At 42.1% G+C, this 24351-nt stretch overlaps 1 protein-coding gene across 2 annotated transcripts; it reads left to right on the forward strand.

Annotated features, from left to right (window-relative positions):
- The first annotated feature begins 133 nt into the window (after nucleotides 1–133).
- On the forward strand, nucleotides 134–21428 carry LOC111067807 (tetraspanin-9). Of its 2 annotated transcripts, none has more exons than XM_022357116.2 (7): nucleotides 134–400; nucleotides 615–698; nucleotides 15721–15835; nucleotides 16256–16354; nucleotides 17564–17692; nucleotides 19697–20056; nucleotides 20118–21428. In XM_022357116.2, the coding sequence occupies exons 3-7, from the start codon at nucleotides 15770–15772 to the stop codon at nucleotides 20265–20267; spliced, it is 804 nt and encodes a 267-aa protein (XP_022212808.1). In that variant the 5' UTR covers nucleotides 134–400; nucleotides 615–698; nucleotides 15721–15769; the 3' UTR covers nucleotides 20268–21428. The 2 variants fall into 2 exon arrangements, with proteins under 2 accessions (XP_022212808.1, XP_022212809.1); XM_022357117.2 differs by having other exon boundaries at nucleotides 134–333.
- The last annotated feature ends 2923 nt before the right edge of the window (nucleotides 21429–24351 follow it).

Consider the following 24351-nt stretch of genomic DNA (forward strand, 5'->3'; position numbering starts at 1 on the left):
TACGTTCCTCAGAATCACCGTTGCAAAACATTTTCCCCTCTCCGTTGAGCATCGTACGTACACGAGTGCGTTGGCTGGTGTGCTTTCGTTTGGTGTGAGTGTTCGATTCGTCTGGTGCTCCCAAGCTCCAACTTTGTGGTGTCAGTGTTTAAGCAAGCCTCCAACCCGAAAGTCGCAAGCCGCGGTTACTGAACGTTGAGTCGAATCGAGTCGATTCGGAGTTTTGGATCTACCATAAGCTGGAGGAGGCCTGAAACGAGCGTCGTCGCAGTTTGCACTTCTCGTGCCTGGAACCATTGGAGCCTCAACACACACACCAACACACGCCCTACGGTACGGCTCTGCTCATCGCGCGTCTCCTCTCGCCGCGCCCAAGCTTAAGCCCAGGTCCAGGCCATCAGTGCGTCTCTGTGTGACTCTGTGTGTTTCTCTCTCTTTCTCTGTGTGTGTTCCTGTGCTACTGATTTTGTGTATAATTTTTTGCGCGCGCTCAATCAAAACAGCTGGGGTGCACTGGCACCCGTTTCATTAAATGCAAACAAATTAATTGTGAACCATTATAAAAAGTGCTAAAAAAAGTAAAATATCTCTAAAATATTCCGAAATCGTTGCAGTTTGATACATCGCCATCGCCTTTTTCGGTGCCCGCTAAATTATTAAACAGCTCGCTCCACAAAGCGTGCCAATAAATTTTCCAGGTAAGTTTTGGCTCCTCTTTTACGAGGGCGCATTTGTCAAAATAAAAATGAATGTAAAAGAAAGAGCAACGGGGCAGGGTGATTGCTACTGTTCCCACCCATCAACCCCCACACAACACCCAGGTCACCCACGCCCTTAGGCCAGGTCCAGGCCCAGGCCCAGCCTCAACCCCCGTTCATTCTCTTTTGTTGATACGCACACGCTTTTTGCGTCGTTTGGCTTCTACTCCACCTCCTATACTTTCTGATTGTTGATGCTGCTGAAGCCCCCCCGCCCACCACCCACTACCCACTCCACCCATGCTCAGGCCCACCCCAACTCCGCTCCTGTCTTGTTCTGTTCTGTTATGCTGTGTTCCCTTTTTACCACTCGCTCTCCTTTGGCACCTTCTCCTTTTTTGGTTACCGTTGCTTTGAGACTGCTGGCTGGCTGCCCTGGCATCTGTGCCACTTTTCAATTGCGCGGCACTTCTTCTTCATGTTTATCGCTCACCTCCCTCTCCCACCCCTCCGTAACCTAACTCTCTTCTGCAGTGAAAGGTTCGAGTCATACTTTGCAATTCTCTCCCGCTACCTCTCACACAGCAGTTACACCTACCCTACCACTCCAGCGTTCTTTCTCTTTCTTGTTTTTTTGCTGTACATTTTTGTGCAATTTCTTTACATCCATTCGCTTTTTGATCTTGAAAACACGCTGAGCGGTCTCTCTCCCCTCGCCCCCTCTGCACACCTCTCGCTCTCTCCGTCTGACTTCTGTGAGAGCTTTGGACAGGTTGTCCGTTCTGTGGAGAGCGCAGCCGAACAAGTTTATCAGGAAAACCAATAAAGCATGCAGTATTGTTTATTGAAAAGAAGAGAGGGAGAAGGAGAGAGCGAGAGCGAGAGCACCGCAAATCTTGTAATTGATATCGCTCTAAATGGGGGAATGGGGGAATGAGGGTACAGAGCCCGACTTCTAGACGGAGATCTGCAGACTCACTTTTATTCGGTGTTCTACCATCTAAAATCTGAAAATGTATAATTATTTATGTCTGAAATCTGTTATGGTAGAGTGGATAAATTATAAAAGCATTACGTGACTGCAAATATCTGATTATCTTTTGATTAGACTTGCAAAATACTCGCATAATCTGTTTATGTATTGTTTAAACTGGTTTAAAACTGGCAATATAAAACTGAAAATATTTTAAAGAAAACAAACAAATGTTTGTACAAGAAAACCTGATATGGTATAAGCAATAAACAATATATGTATTTGTATACTTACAAAAGGAACCAATGTGAGAGATAAACATAAAAATATGAGTACTCGTAGATCCCTTTACGGTTCATATTTAGCAAAGGAATGCTCAAACATTGATTATATGTACCTTTGTCCAAGTCTACAAATCATTGGGAATACATTTGTATCTATAATGATTTCCTGATTAGCCCCTATCCCAGCGTTCTTTCAGCGAATTCTGTTTGTAAATTTGTAGAGCATTGGCTGTATTCCTGCTTTAAAGTTACCTCCCCCCACACACAGATTTCGACTGCTTGGGTCCCTTAAGGGTGGGGAGGTGAGGCATCTGGCAATTGGCGATTGAGTAATTGGTTTACCACAGGTTCCATCAAAAGCGGCTGTGATGGCAGAGGTAGAAGGTATTAAAAGGCACTCAAAGGCCTATAACAAACGTAAAACATTCGCAGATTAAAAAAGTTGTAAACGATGGAAACTTCTGTCTTTTACATACAGGTGCAGAACTTTTGCCAAACTTCTCTTTGAACTCGTTTTGGCGCATATCGAAAACGTGACAAAGCGATTCGAGCCAGGCTAAATCAGTTAACCAACCCGTTTGGCTGTGTGCCCGCGAACAGAACTTGGTCGAAATTCAACAGAGTTTGCCCAACTTTCCATTGGGAAACCACAGGTAGGGTAGCGGCAGGGCAGAGGCAGAGACAGAGACAGTGGCAAATCAAAAGCTAATGCAAAATCAAAACCAAATCTAAACGGCAAGCGGCAATAACTCAATTGCCAAATATCCGACTCTTGCACAGAACAACTCGTAAAAGCAATCTCATCAAGCATGAAGCCTATTCTGCCAGCCTGCCTGCCTGCCAGCCAGCCTGCCAAAATGTGCAACATAATTCAATTAGTGGCCTGAAAAGGCCGCTCGCACAAACAGAAGTTTTGTCGAAACATCCGCCTGGAGGGCACCGATATCGTATATAGTGCATATAGTACGAGGTGACGCTTCAGCAAGCATGAAATTCGTTCAAAGGCCACTCAAATGTTGTTTTTATTCAGATACGAGTATAGTGGCCCCCTCCGCCCATTTGGGAGCTATAGATGATGGATTCCTTTGTCACTGCAACTTTTATGTGCCCCGAAATCGCCAAGCTAAACGGCCTGTTCAACGACAGCCCTCCAAGGTGAACGGGTAACCCTGTGGACAGGGCCGAGCACTGGACTCTGCTGTATACTCGTATCTGTATCTGCATGTATCGCCCTGCTACATTGTATATCTGTATCTGCATCTGGCCATCTATCCGCTCGGGTTACGTGTTGCGCATGCGTTGTCTCTGCATATTTTATGGTAATTTGAACTTGATCCACTCTCCGCCTTGGACTTTCACACACAATCACGGGGACTGGACTCACGGACAATACCACCCTCAACTGGAGGATTCTTCGGCTTCGGTGGAGAGTGGCCTTTCTGGCATTTCTCACAGCAATCTTGGATTACATTGGCTTTCTGTTTGAGGCTCAAATTACGGCTGGGGCAGGTTCAATGCTTCGGTCGGTCAGTAGTTGGCCGTAATTAAAATCGAGCCAGCAATTTTTCTGCTGCTGGTATTAGATCTCTGTGGATGGACCCGCCCTCCTCTTGGCCACTCTCTCGATTGCCCCGCCACTTTCCAGCGGAAATCGAGTGAACACAAATACCTCGAGTGTCGGACTGTGATTTGCTGCAATTGTCCAAGCAGCAGCTGTCCATCCGCCCTGGGCGCTGGGGGGATAGACACTTAAAAGTCACGGCCCGGACGACGTCTGAGGTATCTTTGCGGCTTTCGCGTTGCCTCGCTCTCCTTCTCTGCCTCTGCCTCCGTCATTGTCGGCAACAATGGTCAAGCACCATCGCAGTTGTCCCAGTCCCTAGGTCTGGCCATTTCGCAAACGTTTCTCTGGCCGCTGTAAGCTGTCATTGATTTAAGTTAATTAAAAACGTTAAGCCAACGAACCAGTTGGGGCCTCACACAAAGAAGGGGAATGAAACACTAATCTAAGAGTAAAACTAGCAAAGGTACAGATCTCACTGTGAAAATGATTGAGGAAATCATTGACTGAATTCAATTAAATGGGAGCCAGTGGAAAGTTACATCTAACATGGGGTCTAAGGGAAGTTATGAAGCAAACCTTTATTCCTTGATGTTTGATTCGAGTTATAAAAGTGTTGGCTAGGCTAAAAAACAGTGTAGTTAAACGTTGCTCAGCTCCCTGTGGTGACTTGAAGGAAATTCGGTCATTCAACGAATGTTGCCAACGTGGAATTGAGGGGTTTAAGTCCTACTCCCATGAGAAAAGCGCCTTATATCATGATTATTTTCATGTTGTAAACCTAATTTATAACCATCTCAAGCTTTTGGGGAATTTTCCACCTTTCCTAGGCACCCTGTAGGTTTCTCCCATACCTTTTCCCCAATATCTTTTCAGTCTCTACTTTTCTCCACACATGATTAATGAATCAAACGACTAATAACTGCACGCATTGTTCAGGAAGCCAAAAAAAAAGCTAAAAATAAAGCAGAAAAAGAGTGGACTGGTAAGGTATTTACTTTCGCAAGCCATGAAAATCTCCAGACAGGCAGACAGTAACTGTGGTAAACAGCGAAAAGATAGTGAACGATTATTATGCAATTGGAAATGCGTAACTCTGATTTCTGCTGTCCAACGATGGGCTTAATTGAGGCACCAGCAGAAACTGTGGCAGGGGAAAGTGCGGGAGCGGCCCCAGCAATTAACTCGAGGATTGGGATCCCCGCTTCAAGTAATCGTCGGATCGCCCACCAAAATCGGAAGCCACCAATCAACCCGAGAGTCGAAACCCCAAAATATAAACGTATTTATTTGCGTTAACTATTTGTAATTGAAAGACATTTTGAAGAGGCGCTCGAGCTTTAGAGCTTTAGAGCTGGTGGAGCTCTGGAGCTCAGCTGTGCCTATGCTGCGAGCTGCTCTTTAAGTTCATTTTGAAATATTTGTTACTTTTTTTTGTCTTTTCTTTTTCTTGGACGTTGAAAAAGAAAACAAAAAGTGAAAGTCCAAATATGCAAGGCAGCAACGTGCTGCTGCAACAATGCATATTAATTTTTTATTTTTACCTTTTTTTTTGTTTTTGGTTGTTTTTGTTGTTGTTGTTTTAGTGCCGGCGACAGGCAGACTGTGTGGCACGCCTTTGGGGTTTTTGGAATTTTCACGCAGCCTATGCAAAGTGCGGGACAAGATGGAGAGGAGAAGAAAAACGCTTAACACCAAAGCCTGGCCAAGAGGTAGGTGCTCTTCCCCTCTGCTGCTGCTGCTGCTTTTGGCCATTGGCCATCGACTATTGGACATTGCTTGTGTGCGCATATGTGGCTCTGTCTCTGGCTCTTTCTTGCATACATATTTGCACGCTGATGCAATTTTCGGCTCTTACACACAGCCGGTGGACCCGTCCCGGACAAGTTTACAGAAACAAAGCCCAGCACAGCAGGTGGCTTCGGACCCACTCTCCCCGCTCACTGTAAAGTTGGAGTTGGAGTTGGATAGCCTCTGAATGTGGAGCCATGGAGAGGGTCCAGTTTGCTTATTTGGTCGGGTTTTATTTGAAATCTAACTGGAGGGAAAACTGATTGCATAACTTGGTTCGTTTCACTGCCAGACTAAAGTTTTTTTCATGTTAGCTAAGAATAATAAAAGAAGTAATTGGATTTCCAGAGAGTTTAGGGAATTGATGGAAGTGAGCTTAAATGTTTCTTCTTTAAAAATCTCTAAGCTACATTCTATCATAAGCAAATCGCTTACAGGCAATGCTCCTATCCTATCTTTGAGATTTATTCTATGGCTAGAATCTAATGTTTCATTCGGAGTACACCGCTTACTGGCTTCTACATTATCCCTAGTGAAAGATCTCGCTGGCTGGCATTCAGTTCTCACATTCGGTTCTGGGGAAGGCTTACAGGAAGTTGTACGTCTCCGTTATTAGATAAGTTGCCCAGCAGTCGGAGCCCATCCCATTCGGGGGTGGGGGTGTACAAAGGGGTGGCTGTAATTCAAACATCATCAAAAAAACTTCCCACATAAATTTAGCCCTGGCTCTGGGCCTGTCTCTGCCCCTGTTTCTCCCTCTGTCTCTCCCTCTGTCTCTGTCTCTGGGATGTGCACTCTCGCACCAGAGGGAACGTAGATATTTCATAGTTTCAGCGGCCCAGTGGCTGCCACTTCATTTTCTGCACTTTTTTATGCCTGCCTCCCTAGCCTACCCTCCAGTGCGTTGGGATACATGGCGGTTGGCGTGGCATGTGTAGATACATTTTGCTGTGGATACAACGAAAAAAACTTGCCCCACAGCTGAATGCCGAATGCTGAATGGGTGAAGCTTGCAACATATCGGCATTGCGAGTGTGCATCGATTGCAATTTTTTCGCTCATTGCATTTTGCCAAATGCCGAAATGTGAGTCGAGTCGAGTAATTGCCGAATGTGCACCAGGGTGATTATCTTTTTCTTTTGTGGGGAAAGAGACACCTCAAGACGCCCCAAGCGGTGGCGCCTCTATCTCCATGCGACGAAGGAAGTGCCAAAGGTTGTCGAATGTGAAAGTTGAGAGATCTACGGCTGCGGTTGTGAGATGTTAAGCGCATTGAACTTGGCCCCCAAGGGGCTCCAAGGCACCCCAAAAGAAAGTTAAGTAATCAGTGGAAGATCGTAAAAAACCAACACGAATGCCCCTGCAATAACAGCAACCACAACAGCAGAAACACTCGCACGAATGCCGTGGTGAGTGGCGGCTGCAACTGCCGGTGACTGTCACTGCACTGTAGACAGCACTGTATCTGACAGATACTTATTCCATTTAGCTGGGAATCCATCCTCTACTACTACTACGTGTAGGGGTATGACTGCTTTATGTATGATAAAATTAATGTGTGAACGCCATAGCTTTTCCCCTGCCCCCGTAATGCCTCCATTTTCGCCCCATGACTCGAAATGTAAATGTATCTAAACCGAGCACCTTAATGCAGGCTCAGAAGATCCCTCTCCCCTGGCTAGGTCTCTGCCCCGTGCACACGCTCAATCAGTTGCCACATGGTTCACTGGGCTGCGCATCTGTTCGGCTTGTCGCCGTCTGCCCACGCAGCACGTTGAGGGACAGGGACCCGGGTACACGGGGACAGAGGTTGCTGTGGCAGCCAGAAAACTTTAATGGAAATTTATTTGCATCTGTTATGAATTGAAGTGACAGCGGGCGTTGGTTTTTCTCTTGTGGTGTTTTGTGTTGTGTTTCTCTTTGTTTCTCCTCTCAAATGCAGGAAATTGTCGCTCCACCACACACATACGCACACACACACCAACACAGAGAACACACCACATACACGGCGTATGCGTAATATGTATCAAAAATTCACAGACAATGCGGGGATGTGCGGAGTCGTAATTGGAAAACCAGAAAATTGGAAACTACTTCTACGAACCCCATTCGCCCGCCACACGTGGGAATTGTCTATAAAGTTGGAAAGTCATAGCAGAAAATTAAATATTATTTATATGTACGAGTATCTGGCAGATACTAAATGTGAAATATATATTCAAACGGTGCAGTTGAAGCACACAAAAGAATGAACACCACTCACTGCAACAGCGAATTAATTGAAATGCATGAAAGTAAATCATGACAAAATCGATATACATATGTTCCCATTTATATATGTACATATGTACGACTCTTGCTGACAACGTCCTTCCCTCTTTGATAACGAATAATAACAGAAGTACATATTATCCGTTTGGGGAATCCATCTACAAGAAGGTATAGCTAGCTCTATCTTTCTTTTGGGATTTTTGAATTATATTTCGATGAGCTTTAGGCTCCGATTTAAGATGGCATGGTCAAAGAACCCAAAACCTATTCAATCTTTTATTTATTCGTGCATTAATTTGCATTCATCACCCAATCAGCTAAACTCATTAAATTACTCAACTGTAATCGACAATTGCTGATTTTTATCTTCAATCCTAACTTCTAAAATGCACCGGGAAACAGTTTCCCTTTCCTTTAAACATTTTTCAATGTAAATTCCTCTCATATTCAATGGGTTATCTAACCTGATTCGCCCATCAGTATTCCAATGTATTATGTTGGCTATATAAAAATTTGTAAACATCTAATCTCTCTCTCTCTCTCTCTTGCCTCTTCTCTTTTTTGTTTATCTCACTCGGAATATGCCTCATTATAATGCTAGAAGGCCACATTCATAGACATAAATTAAGGCATTTCATTATTTAATTTTATTGATGAAAAGCGAAGTAAAGAGAGAAGCAGAGACAGAAGAAGATTAAGCTGCCGCAGCAAACTGCCTGGCGACAGACAAAAGGCAAATCATTTGCCAGTTCATAATGAGTGAAATAAATGTAAGTATGTCAGAGTCGTCGTTCCAACATTATGACAGTTGGACAGATACAGATACATTACTCGACTTGCAGCAACAAGAGCCTCAAGTCGCGGAGTCTCGAGTCTCGGACTACGGCCACGGGCGTAAAATAACTGGAGCAATGGGCAATAATAAACCAAAAAGCGAGAGAGACATTGAACGAAATTCTGGTTCTTTGAGCGTTTCACTTTTCAAAGTAAACCGAATAATTAAAAAGAAAAGCAATACTTAATGAAATGAAAAAGTGGGTTGTACGAGGGCGGGGTTTTATCCCCTCAAAATATATGCAAAGTATTCCCCCAATCCATTGTTCGCTTCGTTAATAATTGGGCAACTACATAGTTTCTTTCTTTATTTTATTCGCTATGCTATTTACCTCCTTAAAAGTGGGTCATTGTCTCCGTCTAGGGCGGGTTCTTTAACGGTTCTACGTTCTTGACAAATATTTCAGAGGAATAAGCAGAAATTACGACTATTATGAGTATTTTGAGGTGTAAAATAATGAGACTTTGACTCTTTTACTTTGCATTTGCCTCTAGTGTTTACTGAAAGATACTGAATAAAATGAAAATAAACATAACTCACTTTTAAATTGTATCTTAATAGATTTGTACTCAATTGTGGATAGAATTTAATACAATTTTGGATATTTTACACCATCTACCAAAGGAACGAATGATATTCATGGGTATCATTAGCATTGGGTAGCTTCCGATAAATCGTATGCCTCTATTTGTACTTTACTCAGGGTTTATTTACGAATGAATGAAGGATACAGAATCTATGTAAGTATGTTCCTTCGAATAATGTTTATACGGACCATCACTGTATTTGTAGCTATCCTATATATAACAAAACAAAAATATATAACAAAAATCTACATCAAGAAAAGAAAAACCCATCAGAGATGTCCTCTATCATAATATCAACTAGATTAACTTTAGATTAAGTTTTAGACGCTATGTCTGTTGACTGTCCTCCCAAAAGTTCATCAATATTTTGACAACATTTTCGGATAAACATCTTTTACCAAATTGAAGTTTTGACATTTTGCTCCCTTTTATTCCATTAAAAGTTTGTTAAAGCCATTTGCATATCTCCTCCTCTCCTCCTGTTTCTGTCGCTACTACTCCACCTCCTGCTGTGTCGTAATCAAATCTAGAGTAAACCCATTCAAAAATACGAAAAAAAACGTCGCAAAAATGTATCGCATAACTTTGCTAAATGGCCAGACATGTGTCTGTATCTGTGACTGCGTCTGCTCCTACTCTTCGGGGCAGGTCTGACTTGGTTTCGGTATGACTTTGGCTGGCTCTGGCTCTGGCTGACAACCCGGACTGGGGTCCAATTCAGGCTGTGGCTGCTCTCGTAACATGAGGCGGGGGCTGCTGCAGGGGCGTTGCTGGGGCTGCTGTCTGCGCTCGCTTTTGGCACAAGGCATGGTCCAGCGCACACGCGGCCCAAACCCGAAGCTGTCAGGTGTTAAATTGGCAAGCCATCAAATGGCTGCAAACATGGCCAACAACAACAAACACCGCGCCCCAGCGACGACGACCATTGACCTAAAAAAGCAAAAATAAATAAAAAATAAGAAGCCGAGTCAGACAAAAGGTGGCTCTCCAACACCAAAGACCTCTAAGGTCTTACAGTCTCCAACTTCCACTCCAACTTCGACTTGGACTCGTGCCGTAGTGTCCACTAATTATGTCAAATTAACGCACTTGTGGATTGTAGCTTGTGTATTATATAAGCAAACAAAACTATCTTTCCGGCAGCAAAAAGGCAGCCAAAAGTTGAATGACATTACAGATCAGCCAGAGGAGTCACAGAGTGAGACATGAAGTATGCTTTGACACTCAATTAGCTTTTGCGTCAGCGTCTGATCGTAAGTTTTTCATTTAATTAGTCCCCCCACACCCAAGGCTGTACCATGGTCCTGAAGCCAGGGACCTTTACGGGGAATATTTGCTTTGTTTTTCTGGCTTTATGCAAATTCCAAATATTGACCGCTCCAAAAGTTAACAAACTTTTATTTTGGGTTTGGGTTTGGGCTTGGGTTTGGGTTTGCTTTTTGTTTTGCCTTGGTTCGCTTTGTATTTGCATTAATTAAGCAACATTTATAAATAAATTGATTGTGTGGCTCGTGCTACAGCAAACAGCAACCAAAAACAACAACATTGTAAAACAACAGCAACAAAAGGCACAAATACGAGTATTGCGTTATATTTTGTTCAATTAATGGACTTTAATTCCAGTTGCGGATCAGTTCAGGCTTAAAGCATTTTTAATTTGGCAAACGAAAAGAAAAAAAAGAGACAACTTTTGGGATAAAATAAGAAGGTTTCAACAAAGACGAGTATATACATGTACGAGTATCTGTTGCAAGTTGTATCCCTTGCCAAAAGTTTGTATCTTTTGGGATAATTAAATTGAAATTTTAATCGATTGGAAAAAGATGATAAGCCAAACGGATGGGCATCCCATTTATGGACATTAATAAAAAGGTTTTTTTTTAAATTGACTTATGTCAGAAAGGGATGCATATTTGAGTAGGGCTAAAGGTCAGAAATATTTTAAATTTCGGCTGGATATATGGAGTCTCTACTATATCTGTGAGCCGTGGTCCCACTGTATTTAAATGTCATTCCAACTCGTTTCGCTCAGCTGTTGAAATTAAATTTTCGAATAAATACCAGATTCATATTGGAATAATGCATGAAATACTCGTCATGCCATAAACTATAAGCCAAACAATCATTCTCTTTGGTTATGGCCACATTCCAAGCACATTTTCAGCCAGATTCTCCTCCAATCTGATGGAGGCATTAACATTCCATTCCATTTAGGATTCCCATTCAAATGTACTCGAAGCCGTTCCCACCACCGACCGCAGCAGTAATCCCCGTCGTAAAACCATTTTGATGCCACCATTCCAAAACGCTCTCATATGCATGCCACAATCTGTGGGGGGCTGGGGAGACCACCCACCTGCATTTAAGTACTCCATGAGTAGATAGCAGCGAGAGGCAGAGAGAAGGGAGTGACCCAATTGGGGCTTATTACTCCATTATTTAATTACTTGAGAGATGGGAAGGGAGCAAAAGAAACAGAGGAAGCTGCAGATAAAGATACTGTGAGATGAAGATGCAGAATGGAGAATGGTAGAGGGATGATGGTGGATGGTGGATGGAGAATTTCTCACGCTTTGACAGATTGAAATGTGTGGCTCTGTAGCGATTCTGCGGTTCTGTGGTTGTTCTATGCCACTTTTGGTTTCGAGCGTGATGATTGCTTTTAGCCATAATTGTTGTTCTCTTGTTATTACCATTTTCCAGCCACGTCTCACAAATCAAATTGGAGTGCTCGAGAGCAGCCAGAGAGTGTGGCGGGGGGAAAGGGGTAGAGTAGAAGTAGAAGTAGAAAGCATTGACTGGCCATAAATAAAATTTCTAAAATTCTTGGCAACGAAACGTGACAAGTACGGAATCCGAATACACATGTGAGCGAGAGTTGCAATTGGGGGGGGATTTCGAGAGTGAAGAGGGAAAACCTTGCCCCTCGAACCTCAAGCTCTCTTCTTCACCACTTTAAATTGCCTTTCAACTCTTTTCATTTCAGTTGGTTTTTTTCCAACTTTTTCCTTAATTAATACCGAGTTACGGTTTTCTTTAGCCCATTTCTGGATGCTGGTAGTACCAGAAATGTACCCACAATTGATAGCGGATCGCTGGAGTTTCTTTTAGGCAGCGGACTCTCTCGAAACAAAACAAAAATCTGCATTGTCTGAGAGCAGTACGAAACTTTCTATTGTTCAAAAATTAATGCATGTTCAGGCATTTAATTACGAAAATAATAAACAAAAGCGAAAACCAAATGGAAGCCAGCCAGCTTTTGTGATGCTTATAAATTTGTAATTTATTATGCGGTTTGATAGTTGTAGTTTTTGGTTTGCTGGTTCACTTTTTGCTGCTGACTGAGGATTGAATTACAGATGAAATAGGCTTCAATTGAGATGGGGATCGATCTCTTGTGGTTTTGCTAATTTTACACTGTACTGTGGTACCTTATACGAGTTTTCCTCTGCAGATGCCACTGTAGATTATCCACTTGTGATGTTGACACAATCTGATGTTTGAGTTTGCCATATTTTAGTGCATACTATACGAGTACCTGCACACATTCTGGATTTTGCCACTTTATGTTTGAGCTTGAGACTGAAGATTTTACTCGTATGAGGATGATGATGATGCCGCTGCCTCTGAGATGCTGAACAGGCAAATTTTTTGCCAATATTTTCCATGCCCACCCCCGCCACTCCAAAGTTAATTAGAAGATTTTCCAGAAAAGCGTAGGAGCATGCATAAGTATGTATGTGTGTGTGCGTACTTTGCCCTTTACCAGTATGTATGTGTGCAAAGGGTAAGCTTTTTAATTTTATATGGGCTTAAGGCCCCCAGCAGCAGCCTCCCCCTCAGTGGAGCGCGCTCTGAAGAGCTTTCCCCATTCAACCAGAACGGTAATTAAAGCTTCGAGGCTTAGCTGCTGCTGGTGCTCAGATGCTGCTACATAAGTGAATAGATTGGAGGTAAAAGTTGTGAGCATCTGCGGCTATCCGATGAGAATCGATGAGGATTTAAGGGAGCAAGGGGGAAATCCATTAGGTAAATATTTGATGTGGATAAATAGATTTTAAAAGTGAGAGAAGGCCAGGTACACAGACTATTTAGAATGATTAAATAAAGCACAAATATTTGCGGTATTGATTATAACTTGTTCACACATATACGATTGCACTTTTTGAACTATTAATAAATTTATTTGTTATCTGAATTCATATGTAGCTTATACATATATATTTCCTTACAGAATACATTGTGAACTGTCTCTGCAATATTTGGAGTATATTCAGAAAGAATATGTGATCTTTTACTTACTTATGATATAATCATTAGTCTTGTTGGAACTAAGATTCAGCTAAATATTTGGTATAAAGTTGAGCACCTTTATAACCACTGTTCCCTAATTATCCGATTCAATCTATTGATCCAACAGACATCTTAATATTGGATATTGCAAAATCTGCATAATGTATTAAGTATTCAAAATTATTATAGTCGTGTATACAATAGCTATAATGGGCCGACTTATCCCATATTTGAAATTCAGTGTCAGAGCCATTATGCAGCAAAGCAATCATCATGCACATCCGTTTAGAAAACGTTTACGACGAGTAAAGTACTTTTGCTATCAGCAGGAACATTTCAAGTAAATTAAAGCTGGAACGTCGCGTCGTCGAAATGTCTAAAACAATGGAAAAAGCAATTAAAAATTTGTTGATAAACTTTTTGTTTGGTTGGAAAAGTGGAAAGGAGGTGGTGGGGGGCAGTCGAAAGTGTTGGTAGAGAGCAGTGAGGCAGGGGCACCCGCGAAATCCCGACTTTTGTACCTCTGTATAGTATGTAGGGGTTGTCCCTCCAGAAAGCTCTTTTCATACATACCTTATGCACTTATGCTTATGCTTATCTGTGTGTGTGTGCGTACACAATTACATTTCTGGCAAAACATCATTAGTGCTGGTGCAGGGTAAGGACGAGAGGTAAAGAATGGCCGCTTTTACCGTGCCGCCTCAAAGGGAGCACGCAACAAAAAATACATGAGCTAAGGCTGCCAGCATCCAGGGTCCAAAGGTTTTGATACCCTTGCAGATGCATCGTCCCTGCACTAGCTGTAGAATATGTACATATAGTCATCCAATTTGTATCAAATTTATTCATTTCAATCTTCGAGATTTTTTACTGAACGCAGTTAAAGAAAGGTGCACAGGTTACAAATATCTGGACTATTCAAACTGATTAAACCCTCTCTGTCAGGGTATCAAAAAGAGGAGAAAAGAATTGGCACAAAATGTTGGCAAGGAAAATGTTTGCCCGCCGCGACTTGGCAACAGCATCAAAACAGGCAACAGCAGAAGATACGAGGGGTGGGGCAGAGGCAGACACGGACAAGAGGTAGAACCAGAGCAGAGGCTGGGCTGCGCAGTGCCAGAGTCAGAGTCAGAGCCGCGACAGAGGCAGAGCCCGGGCAGAGTGTTCTACTTTTCCAAACTTCAATAGCTCGTGACATTGTTTGTGTAGAAGTCTGTATGTATTGTTTGTATGTACGAATGTATATTTACCAAAATAACACACACACAGAGACACACTTTTACGCTGAGTGCAGAGCAGAGCTTGAGGCAGAGAAGCAACAACAACAACAACAACAACAGTTAAAGCCAGCTACCAACAGCGGCAGTGGTCGAGGCAGAGGCTGAAGCCGTGGGCAGAGGTATCAACAGAATCATCTGAAAAGAAAAGTGCTCAGAGAGTGAGAAATTGGGAAAGAGAGAGAGAGAGAGAGAGGGGAACAAATGAGAGCTGCTAATGAGAAAGTTGGCTTGTAGCATTGGCATCGGTATCGGCAGTGGTACTGGCGGTGGGAGGGGGAGGAGGAATCAGAGAGAGAGAGAGAGATTGAGACTTAAATTGAAAGATTCCCCCCCTCCTGACTCAATGAACTAATGACCGAATGACTGACTGAGTGAATGAATAAATGAATGAATGAATTAACGAGCCCGTAATTTTGTCGAGCAATTTTTCAGCTCTGCTTTGCCCGCCTCTGCATGTCAGCGAGAAATTAAATGGTGTATCTTGTTAGTTGATGGTTATGGCAATTAATTATTATTACACACACGTATGAGCAAACGGCAGTATTCGTTTGCTTGATCTTGCAAAAATCAATAGGAAGAAGTAAATTGAGCTTACATTTCCATTGATTCCTATTCCTATCCATTTCTATTCCCAATTCCTACTGAGACCTATTTTCAGTTTTCTCAATTACTTAATTTTAGTTATTTCCCATTAAAAATATCTTTTTATAGGTATGTGTATGTATTCACATATGTAGGTATATGCCCTTACTGAAACTCCCCCCAACTCCATTTAGGGTATTACTCAGTCACTGCCTAGCTGGCATTGCCGCCTTGGCCATTTCCTGTTTTGGAGTCATTCACTAATTTTCAACGGCCGTTTCACATGTTAATTTGTTAGGCACGGGGCACGTACATATGTATGTGCATACAATATATTTACATTCTTCATACATGGCCGATAACGAATGCAACGAATGCCTTCAAGTAATTTTCCTGGGTATTTACATTTCTGAGTATTCTTTTGGGTTTTTCGTGTGGTGTGGCTGTGGTTTGTCTCTCTGACACTTTCTCCGTGTCACACTTGAAACTTAATTAACTAAAATTGCTTTTAATTCAATTAGAAACTATGCCTTTAACTATGGAATTTCTCTTGTTGTCATTGCAGTCGAGAGCTCGAGTGAGGAAACAGCCGCAAGATTTCGAAAACAACGAAAATGGTCTTTGACTGCGTGGTCTGGTGTGCAAAGTATTTGCTTTGCATATTCAATTTCATATTTTTCGTAAGTATTAACCGATTTCACAGGTTAAATTGTAATGGCAATTGCAATTTGTACGCCTCGTAGACAGGTGCGTCGCCCCTCCTCATACCTCATCGAATAGCATACCATCCCATAGCCAATGCCAATGGTTGGGGCAACTCAATCAAGCAAATCTCTGGTGCGCGCATGCGCTGGTGCTTTTTTTCCAGCAGAGTCAATGGACTCTCAGACATCGTCATCGTCATCATCATCACCATAATCATCATCGTTGTCAGCGTCAGCATTTTCAAATGCAATCAACATCATAATAATCATAATCATTCACCACTGAGTTTGCATGTTTCCTTCGCCTATATGTTTTATGTTTTCCACACACACACACACACCACATACTATCTTGTATCTTATATCTATGTACATTGCCGATGTTTTTTGTTGCAGGTGCTAGGCACAATTATATTCGGAGTCGGACTATGGCTGGCCGTGGACAAGCACTCGCTGATTGCTCTCCTCAAGCTGGTCGAGAGCGAGCACATCGAGGTAAGACCCCCTCCGTCCTACCCCGATCCGAGTGAAAGTGTTGCCTCGGAAGACAACCCCCCTGTCCATCCAATTATAACGCCATTTATACTCGTACATAACCCACCCATCGATGCAAGTTATTCGAATGTCAAGAGCAGGAAAAATCCACCCCAAATATATAGATCAACCTCACGTGCAGGACTGACCACAAAAACGAACGTTCGTTGATTATTAAAAAGCATTATAATTATAGAATAAACATGGGGATAGTGGGAGCGAGAACCAGTACCCCCCTAGCCAGAGTAAATAAGGACAGCAACCACTAATCAAAGTGCACGGATGCACTGCGCGATGACAAACCAACAAAGGGGGCTGGTTTTTTGTTCTGTCTGTTATTGGAGCGATATTCGATTTGTTGGGTAACTTGCCCCCGATAACGCTACTTAAGTAAAATTAGGAAAAACCTGTGAAATAAAAAGGATATATTTGGTTCAAGAAGGTAAAAAGGAGAAGTAATCAAAATCAATATCGTAAAATTACAATAAAAAGGGTTTAAAGTTTGTGGAACTTTTAAATGCAAAGAAACTGAATGCAGCCACTATATTCCATTCAGTAAAGTTACTTCCATATTTTCATCTAATTCGTTTGGATTGTAAAATGAATGAAATTGTCAGTTTAATTATCTTTTTAGCAACCCCATGACAACGCCACTGTAAAACTGCTTTATTATTAGTGCAGCTCTAGCAGCAAACTCTGCCCTGAGCTCCGACTTGTATGACAAATTCTATGCATAAAAAGTGGCATGTTCAGAGTTAACTAAAAATTTGTTTTATCTGGCTCGCAAACAAAGGGCTTTTGCGCTTTCACAAACGAAAATTGCATGTCCCTACACACGGAGACTAATTGCGGGGTCATCTAGGATAAAACATGGAGAAAATAATGGTGAAACTTTAGCAGGAAATATCTGTTTCGCTTTGCCACGTGTTTGAGTTTGAGTTTGGTCAATGAACCTTCCTCTTGTTGGTGGTGTCCCTGTCCGAGCATTTTTCTGGTGGCTGGCTATGAGACGATTGGCGGAAATGTTCTTATAATTCAATTATCCAAATGGCAAGAAGACAACAATTTTTGGACAGTTCAAAAGGCTAATTACGTATACGCAGTGTGCTGGAGAACATCTGCACTTATTTCCCCATCTATTTATGGCTTTTTTTCGTATATCTTTTGTAGCAATTTACACAGACGCAGGTCATAGAGCAGCTGGCCTATGTGCTGATCGTCATCGGAGCCATAATGTTCTTCATGAGCTTCTTGGGCTATCTGGGGGCCATGCGCGAGTCCCGCTGTCTGCTGTCAACGGTAAGTGATCGAATAGTTATTGAATATTTCAACATCTGTACAGAGCGTTTCATAGATTTTAAGATAGGTTGATAATATTTTTTATTATGATTCTTATAATTTTTACCATCAATGGTTGAAAACTTAAACTTTAATCATGCAAAAAGGTAGAATTGATCAATGTATATTCAGTTTATCCAATGCTAAACTTGGGCTTACATTGCTCCGAAGTTATTAATGACTCAAATTTCATTTGCGCACTTGTATATACTCTCATTATACGCACTGTACCTCTGTGTACACTTAATATATGCGTTTTCCCCCTCCCCCGATCCAATCAATGAGTCCAATCAGAGCTTTACGGGCTTGCATCATCGACTCTACGGAATTCTCGTACTCGAACATTGTACAGTGCGAGTGAGTAAAGCAAAGACTGTGACTGCGGGAGGAATATTCGTACAGATATTGTAATGACAGACGCCAACAGATGCCACAGCTCCCAGAGAGAGAAAAAGATTCAAGATTGTTTGCATATTTCGCAGATATTTTTCATTTATTGTGCAGTGCAGTGGTGGATTTTCATGGAAAACCATGATGTTTGTTGAGAGAAAGTAGCGCACATACAATATAGCTGGATATTTAAACAATATACTGGCATATATTTATTACATGACGGACGGGAATACATGTACACATATACATATACCTGTATGTACAATATATCGTGAGGCTAAACATGTTTGAACGATTCGTTAAGTATCGTGAGGCGACCCTCAGGTACTGCTGTGTGTATCTGTGTGTCTGCGCGAGCATTGACAAGCCCTTCACTTGGCCCCGTCTGTGGATGGAATTGTAATTTCTCTGTGGCTTAGAAGATAATTTACATTTTTCCAGTGGCCAGGCTGACTGAGGGCCAGCCCCAGTCACAGCCACTTTCTATGGCCGAGAGTACTCCACTCGATTGCTGTCATTAATAAACTGTTTTATCACATTCAGCTGCACTATTTACACTCCCCATCAGAGCCTGGCCGGGCCCACATTGCTGGGCTTGGCCAGCGCTTAATTGCAACGACAGCGACGGACAGGTGAATCCAATTTACCTTTGAGAGGGAGATACGTTTGAGCACAGAATCGAAAGAGGCGGGGGAGAGATGGGAGAGAGGTTAAGAGTCATGTGATTTGCGCATGCGCACCGATGCCGAACACGCGACCTGCATTCGACCCCCTCTTGGGCTCTCGGGCCCAGAGCACCATTTTGCAGTCAATTTGAAGACAAGGCCGCTCGCACAACGCATCCCAAGGCCGGGCCGCAGCTCTTGGCATGGCTAACATGTCTGAGCATTGATTTTTGTTGTTGGCCCAAAAGGTTGCACATAGTTTAGATACTCATGCTTTCGAATTGGTAGGCAAAGCAAAGCGTGTAAATTAGCCCTCTCTGTAGGCCATTATTCATTTAGCGGCGGCTTGCATGTGTATCTGTATCTGTATCTGACAGATACATTTGCTACCAGCCAGCCAGCCAGACAGCCAGCCAGCAGCTGCCATTTGGTTGGACGCCCAACACCCACGCTGCGCTCAACTCAACATAAATGAAATGCTGCGAGGCGTAACAGCCGCAACAACTAAAACAGCTAAAACTATGCACACTCGTACACGTATCAGGCCAACGCATCAGGCTCAGTCACGACCACAGCAACAGAACCAGCAGCAACGACAATGAGAGCGACTACATTAGCCAAGAGCCTGGGCAGAAAATAAGGAGGAACGGAAAGCCGCAAAAGCTTTTAAACATGCAACAAAGCAATGGGGGGGCTTGAATGACCTTCAGCATTTTAAATGTATGCTGCATGCTGGATAGGGATGTGGGGGCCGTTCCCTCATCCGTGCTGCTGCATGCAGCACATTAAGCTCAGGGTCAAATGACTAGATTTTTCAGCAGCCCAACAAATTGGGTCAACCGAGGCGTACATTCTACATGAATAAAGCATTTCCATTTACCACACTCTTTCCCGTTTTCTCTTTCAGTATGCAACCTTTTTGATTCTCCTGCTGGTGGCTGAGATCGTGGCCGGAGGTCTGGCTGCGTTCTACAAGGAAAAAGTGAGGGACGAGAGCAAAAACTTCTTGCAGACGACCATAACCAGCTACACACTGGGCGAGAATGTGGACGCCAGTTCTCTGATGTGGAACCAGCTGATGAGCAACTTTGGCTGCTGCGGCATCACCGACTACCACGACTTCGATGCCTCGCAGGCGTGGCAGAACAGCAAGGGAAATCGCACCATACCGGAGGCCTGCTGCGTCCTCAAGGATGTGTCCGCGCTGGTGCCGCGCGACGAGGACTGTGTGACCAATCCCAGCGACAGCAACAGTTTCTACAAAAAGGTAAGGACTCTCAGGAGATAGTATCCCATATGCATCTAATGCGTATTTTTCTCCCCTGCAGGGCTGCTATGATTCGTTCACTGAGTGGTTGATTGGACAGCGCGAACTGATCATCGTCGTGATTGGTGTGGGCATTGTGCATCTGGTTCTGATCATCCTGGCCTTCTCCCTCTGCAAGGCCTTTGCCAAGTACAACGACATGCGCCTGTAAGTCGGTCGTGGGCGGATGATGCGATGTGAGAGTTTTCAGTAGCCAAGTAGCTAACCCAGGCAAGCTAAATAACCATTTGAACCAGAGAAAAGAGCCAAAACAACAGCCAGACAGTGAAGAGCGATCCCCAACAACACCAACCAACACCCTACCGAACTCCGAACAGCAAACACCACGACGTGCTCAAGGGGAAACCACAAACCACAAAAGATTCTGCATTTGCCGCATATGGAACGGGACAACACACACACGAAAACAGAAGACAGAACACAGAGTACACAGATGATTCCAGCTCTACTCTAACGTTAAGCTAAGATCGTAACCAGCATAATCCATTTACAGATACTATTCAAGAATATCTTAGAGAAATGTTGCTCAAAATGTTGCTACCCGACAGACACACAGACAGCGTGACGGGTGGGCAGCAGGAGAAGAGCCACAGGTTTTACAATACGCAAGACACTTACATGGAATATTTATTTGTAAATCTGTTTTGATAGCAGCCCTAGTTCTTAAGTAGTTGTCTACAATATACAATATACATATACATATATTGACACGTAACTGATTTGCCGTAGTCTTTTAATATTTTGTTATGTTATCGAAAAACCACTCAAAAACATCACAGGTTCGTACCGTACCACACACAAATTTTTGAGATCGATCGAAGTACGATAAGGAATCAATTTTGAAATGTAATTTTTAACGGCGTGAACCCCCAAGATAAGCATTAAAAACTTGCATATAATAAATATTGATTGACATTGTACTAGTATGTGTATTAGTTGGTAAGTCTCTAACGTTAAGTTGTAATTTTAGTTGTTTTTGCTATGGCTATCTTCGAGTTTTTAACTACATCTGCGGGGAACACGGCGGCGTCGTGTTCCTTCCGGGCCCCTTTTGTTAAAAATGAATGTTGTACATTTCTGAATTCTATATTTACATACATACATATACTATACTATATCTATTATTAATGCATATAATACACACGTATGTCTGTAGTTTACTTAATGTACTTTTTGGAAACCAGCGCAATGAATACCAGAAAAACGAAAACTTAACAAAAACCAATGATAAATCCCCCATAAAACACGCAAGACAAAAAACAAAAAACAATTTAAAAATGTACATTTCTGAACGTGAAAAAGTAATTCAAAATAAATACAGAAATTTAAAACCACAATAAATTTTAATTTGATGAAACGGTAATCTTTATAGAAAACTAAATAGGTATGACTTGGTTCGTGATAAGAACTCCGCCAAGGATATTCTCCCGATCACGAGAAGACGTGGCACGCTCAGTTTGAACTAGAAATGGAGAAGTTATAATCAATAGTACAAATCTATTAGAAGCTTAAAAGTTGCATATCCTTGCAGTCCGTGGCTTTCTGGGATCTGTGCAAAATCCTTAACCTAGTGGAGGCCGTATAAAGGACAAAGTATATTTTCACCAGTTCTAGTATATATGGCTTATATTTTGATGCCGATAGAAAGTCTGGATTCTCACTATTCTATTCGAAATTTGAAAAAAAAACGAGAAGGAACGTGTGAGTTGCTTCTGGGGACGCGACTCTACTTATACCCGTACTCAGTCAGTATATACATTTTTGACCTTATGATTTTTTAGAATTTTAGAATTAGAACTCGAATTTTTTAGAATTAAAAAAAAAAAATTTACATTTTTTTGCTACGTCTGTTATCTACATCTACAATGTATATTTTACATCTAACATTTAGATTATAGATGTAGCATTCAACGCAGCAGAGTGTGCGAGCGAGAAAGAGAATGAGTAGCGTCTCTGGCAGGGGGAGGCGGAGGAAGCAACTGAAAATGAATTTCTTCATTCTGGCTATAATCATGATCCGATCTGATTCAGATTCGGCAATCTGGTAGATATGGTCATTTTCTACGATACTGCGTTTTTAGTTTTATCGTATCTTTAAAATTGTGCCTGCCACAGATTTTCGTCATTTATGGGGGCGGAAGGGGGCGGGGCGAAATTTGTAGCAGTGTGATATCACATGAGATATCAAAAACCAAATTTGGTTTCTCTAGCTCTTCTAGTCTCTGAGATCCAGGCGCTCATCGAGACGGACAGACGGACACGGCTATATCGACTCGGCTATTGATACTCATCAAGAATATATATACTTTATGGGGTCGGAAACGTTTCCTTTTCTGCGTTGCACACTTTTACCGCTTTTACCACAAATACAATATACCCCTTAACTCTTTTTTGAGTACGGGTATAAAAACGAGCCCCAACTGGGAATTCTCATTTAAGCGTGAGCATATAGTCTAAAAAAACCTTTTGCTGATTTCTGTGCGCCTGGTATCTCAGATTTGAATTTAACGGTTTTCTGCCATTTGAGCGATGGAGAGGGGAGGCAGAAAATGAGAAAAAGAAGAACGAAAAGAGAAAGCAACGAAATACAAAGAGAAACAAGAAAAAACTATAATTTAAAAAAAACCAGCGACCTTCTGCTTATTTCTGTGCGCCTGGTATCTCAGATTTGAATTTAACGATTTTCTGCCATTTGAGCGGTGGAAAGTTGAGGCAGAAAATGAGAAAAATTAGAGCGAAAAGAAAGAGCAACGAAATACAAAGAGAAACAAGAAAAAACGATAATTTAAAAAAAGCAGCGACCTTCTGCTGATTTCTGTGCGCCTGGTATCTCAGATTTGAATTTAACGGTTTTCTGCCATTTGAGCGGTGGAAAGTGGAGGCAGAAAATGACAAAAAGAAGAACGAAAAGAGAAAGCAAAGAAATACAAAGAGAAACAAGAAAAAACTATAATTTAAAAAAAAACCAGCGACCTTCTGCTGATTTCTGTGCGCCTGGTATCTCAGATTTGAATTTAACGGTTTTCTGCCATTTGAGCGGTGGAAAGTGGAGGCAGAATATGAGAAAAAGAAGAAAGAAAAGAGAGAGCAACGAAATACAAAGAGAAACAAGAAAAAACGAAAATTAAAAAAACCAGCGACCTTTTGCTGATTTCTGTGCGCCTGGTATCTCAGATTTGAATTTAACGGTTTTCTGCCATTTGAGCGGTGGAAAGTGGAGGCAGAATATGAGAAAAAGAAGAAAGAAAAGAGAGAGCAACGAAATACAAAGAGAAACAAGAAAAAAACGAGAATTTAAAAAAGCAGCGACCTTCTGCTGATTTCTGTGCGCCTGGTATCTCAGATTTGAATTTAACGGTTTTCTGCCATTTGAGCGGTGGAAAGTGGAGGCAGAAAATAAGAAATAGAAGAAAGAAAAGAGAGATCAACGAAATACAAAGAGAAACAAGAAAAAACGAGAATTTAAAAAAGCAGCGACCTTCTGCTGATTTCTGTGCGCCTGTTATCTCAGATTTGAATTAAACGGTTTTCTGCCATTTGAGCGGTGGAAAATGGAGGCAGAAAATAAGAAAAAGAAGAAAGAAAAGAGAGATCAACGAAATACAAAGAGAGACAAGAAAAAAACGAGAATTTAAAAAAGCAGCGACCTTCTGCTGATTTCTGTGCGCCTGGTATCTCAGATTTGAATTTAACGGTTTTCTGCCATTTGAGCGGTGGAAAGTGGAGGCAGAAAATGAGAAAAATTAGAGCGAAAAGAGAGAGCAACGAAATACAAAGAGAGACAAGAAAAAAACGAGAATTTAAAAAAGCATCGACCTTCTGCTGATTTCTGTGCGCCTGGTATCTCAGATTTGAATTAAACGGTTTTCTGCCATTTGAGCGGTGGAAAATGGAGGCAGAAAATAAGAAAAAGAAGAAAAAAAAAAAAGATCAACGAAATACAAAGAGAGACAAGAAAAAAACGAGAATTTAAAAAAGCAGCGACCTTCTGCTGATTTCTGTGCGCCTGGTATCTCAGATTTGAATTTAACGGTTTTCTGCCATTTGAGCGGTGGAAAGTGGAGGCAGAAAATGAGAAAAAGAAGAACGAAAAGAGAGAGCAACGAAATACAAAGAGAAACAAGAAATAACGAAAATTAAAAAAAAACCAGCGACCTTCTGCTGATTTCTGTGCGCCTGGTATCTCAGATTTGAATTTAACGGTTTTCTGCCATTTGAGCGGTGGAAAGTGGAGG

This window comes from Drosophila obscura, unplaced genomic scaffold (assembly GCF_018151105.1).
Source record: "Drosophila obscura isolate BZ-5 IFL unplaced genomic scaffold, ASM1815110v1 contig_181, whole genome shotgun sequence".
NCBI classification, from domain to species: Eukaryota; Metazoa; Arthropoda; class Insecta; order Diptera; family Drosophilidae; genus Drosophila; species Drosophila obscura.

Coding starts and splice junctions, on each gene's coding strand:
- LOC111067807 (XM_022357116.2), top strand. CDS start 15,770: ATGGTCTTTGACTGCGTGGTCTGGTGTGCAAAGTATTTGCTTTGCATA. Junction 17,693..19,696: donor CCCGCTGTCTGCTGTCAACG/GTAAGTGATCGA, acceptor TTTCTCTTTCAG/TATGCAACCTTTTTGATTCT. Junction 20,057..20,117: donor GCAACAGTTTCTACAAAAAG/GTAAGGACTCTC, acceptor TCTCCCCTGCAG/GGCTGCTATGATTCGTTCAC.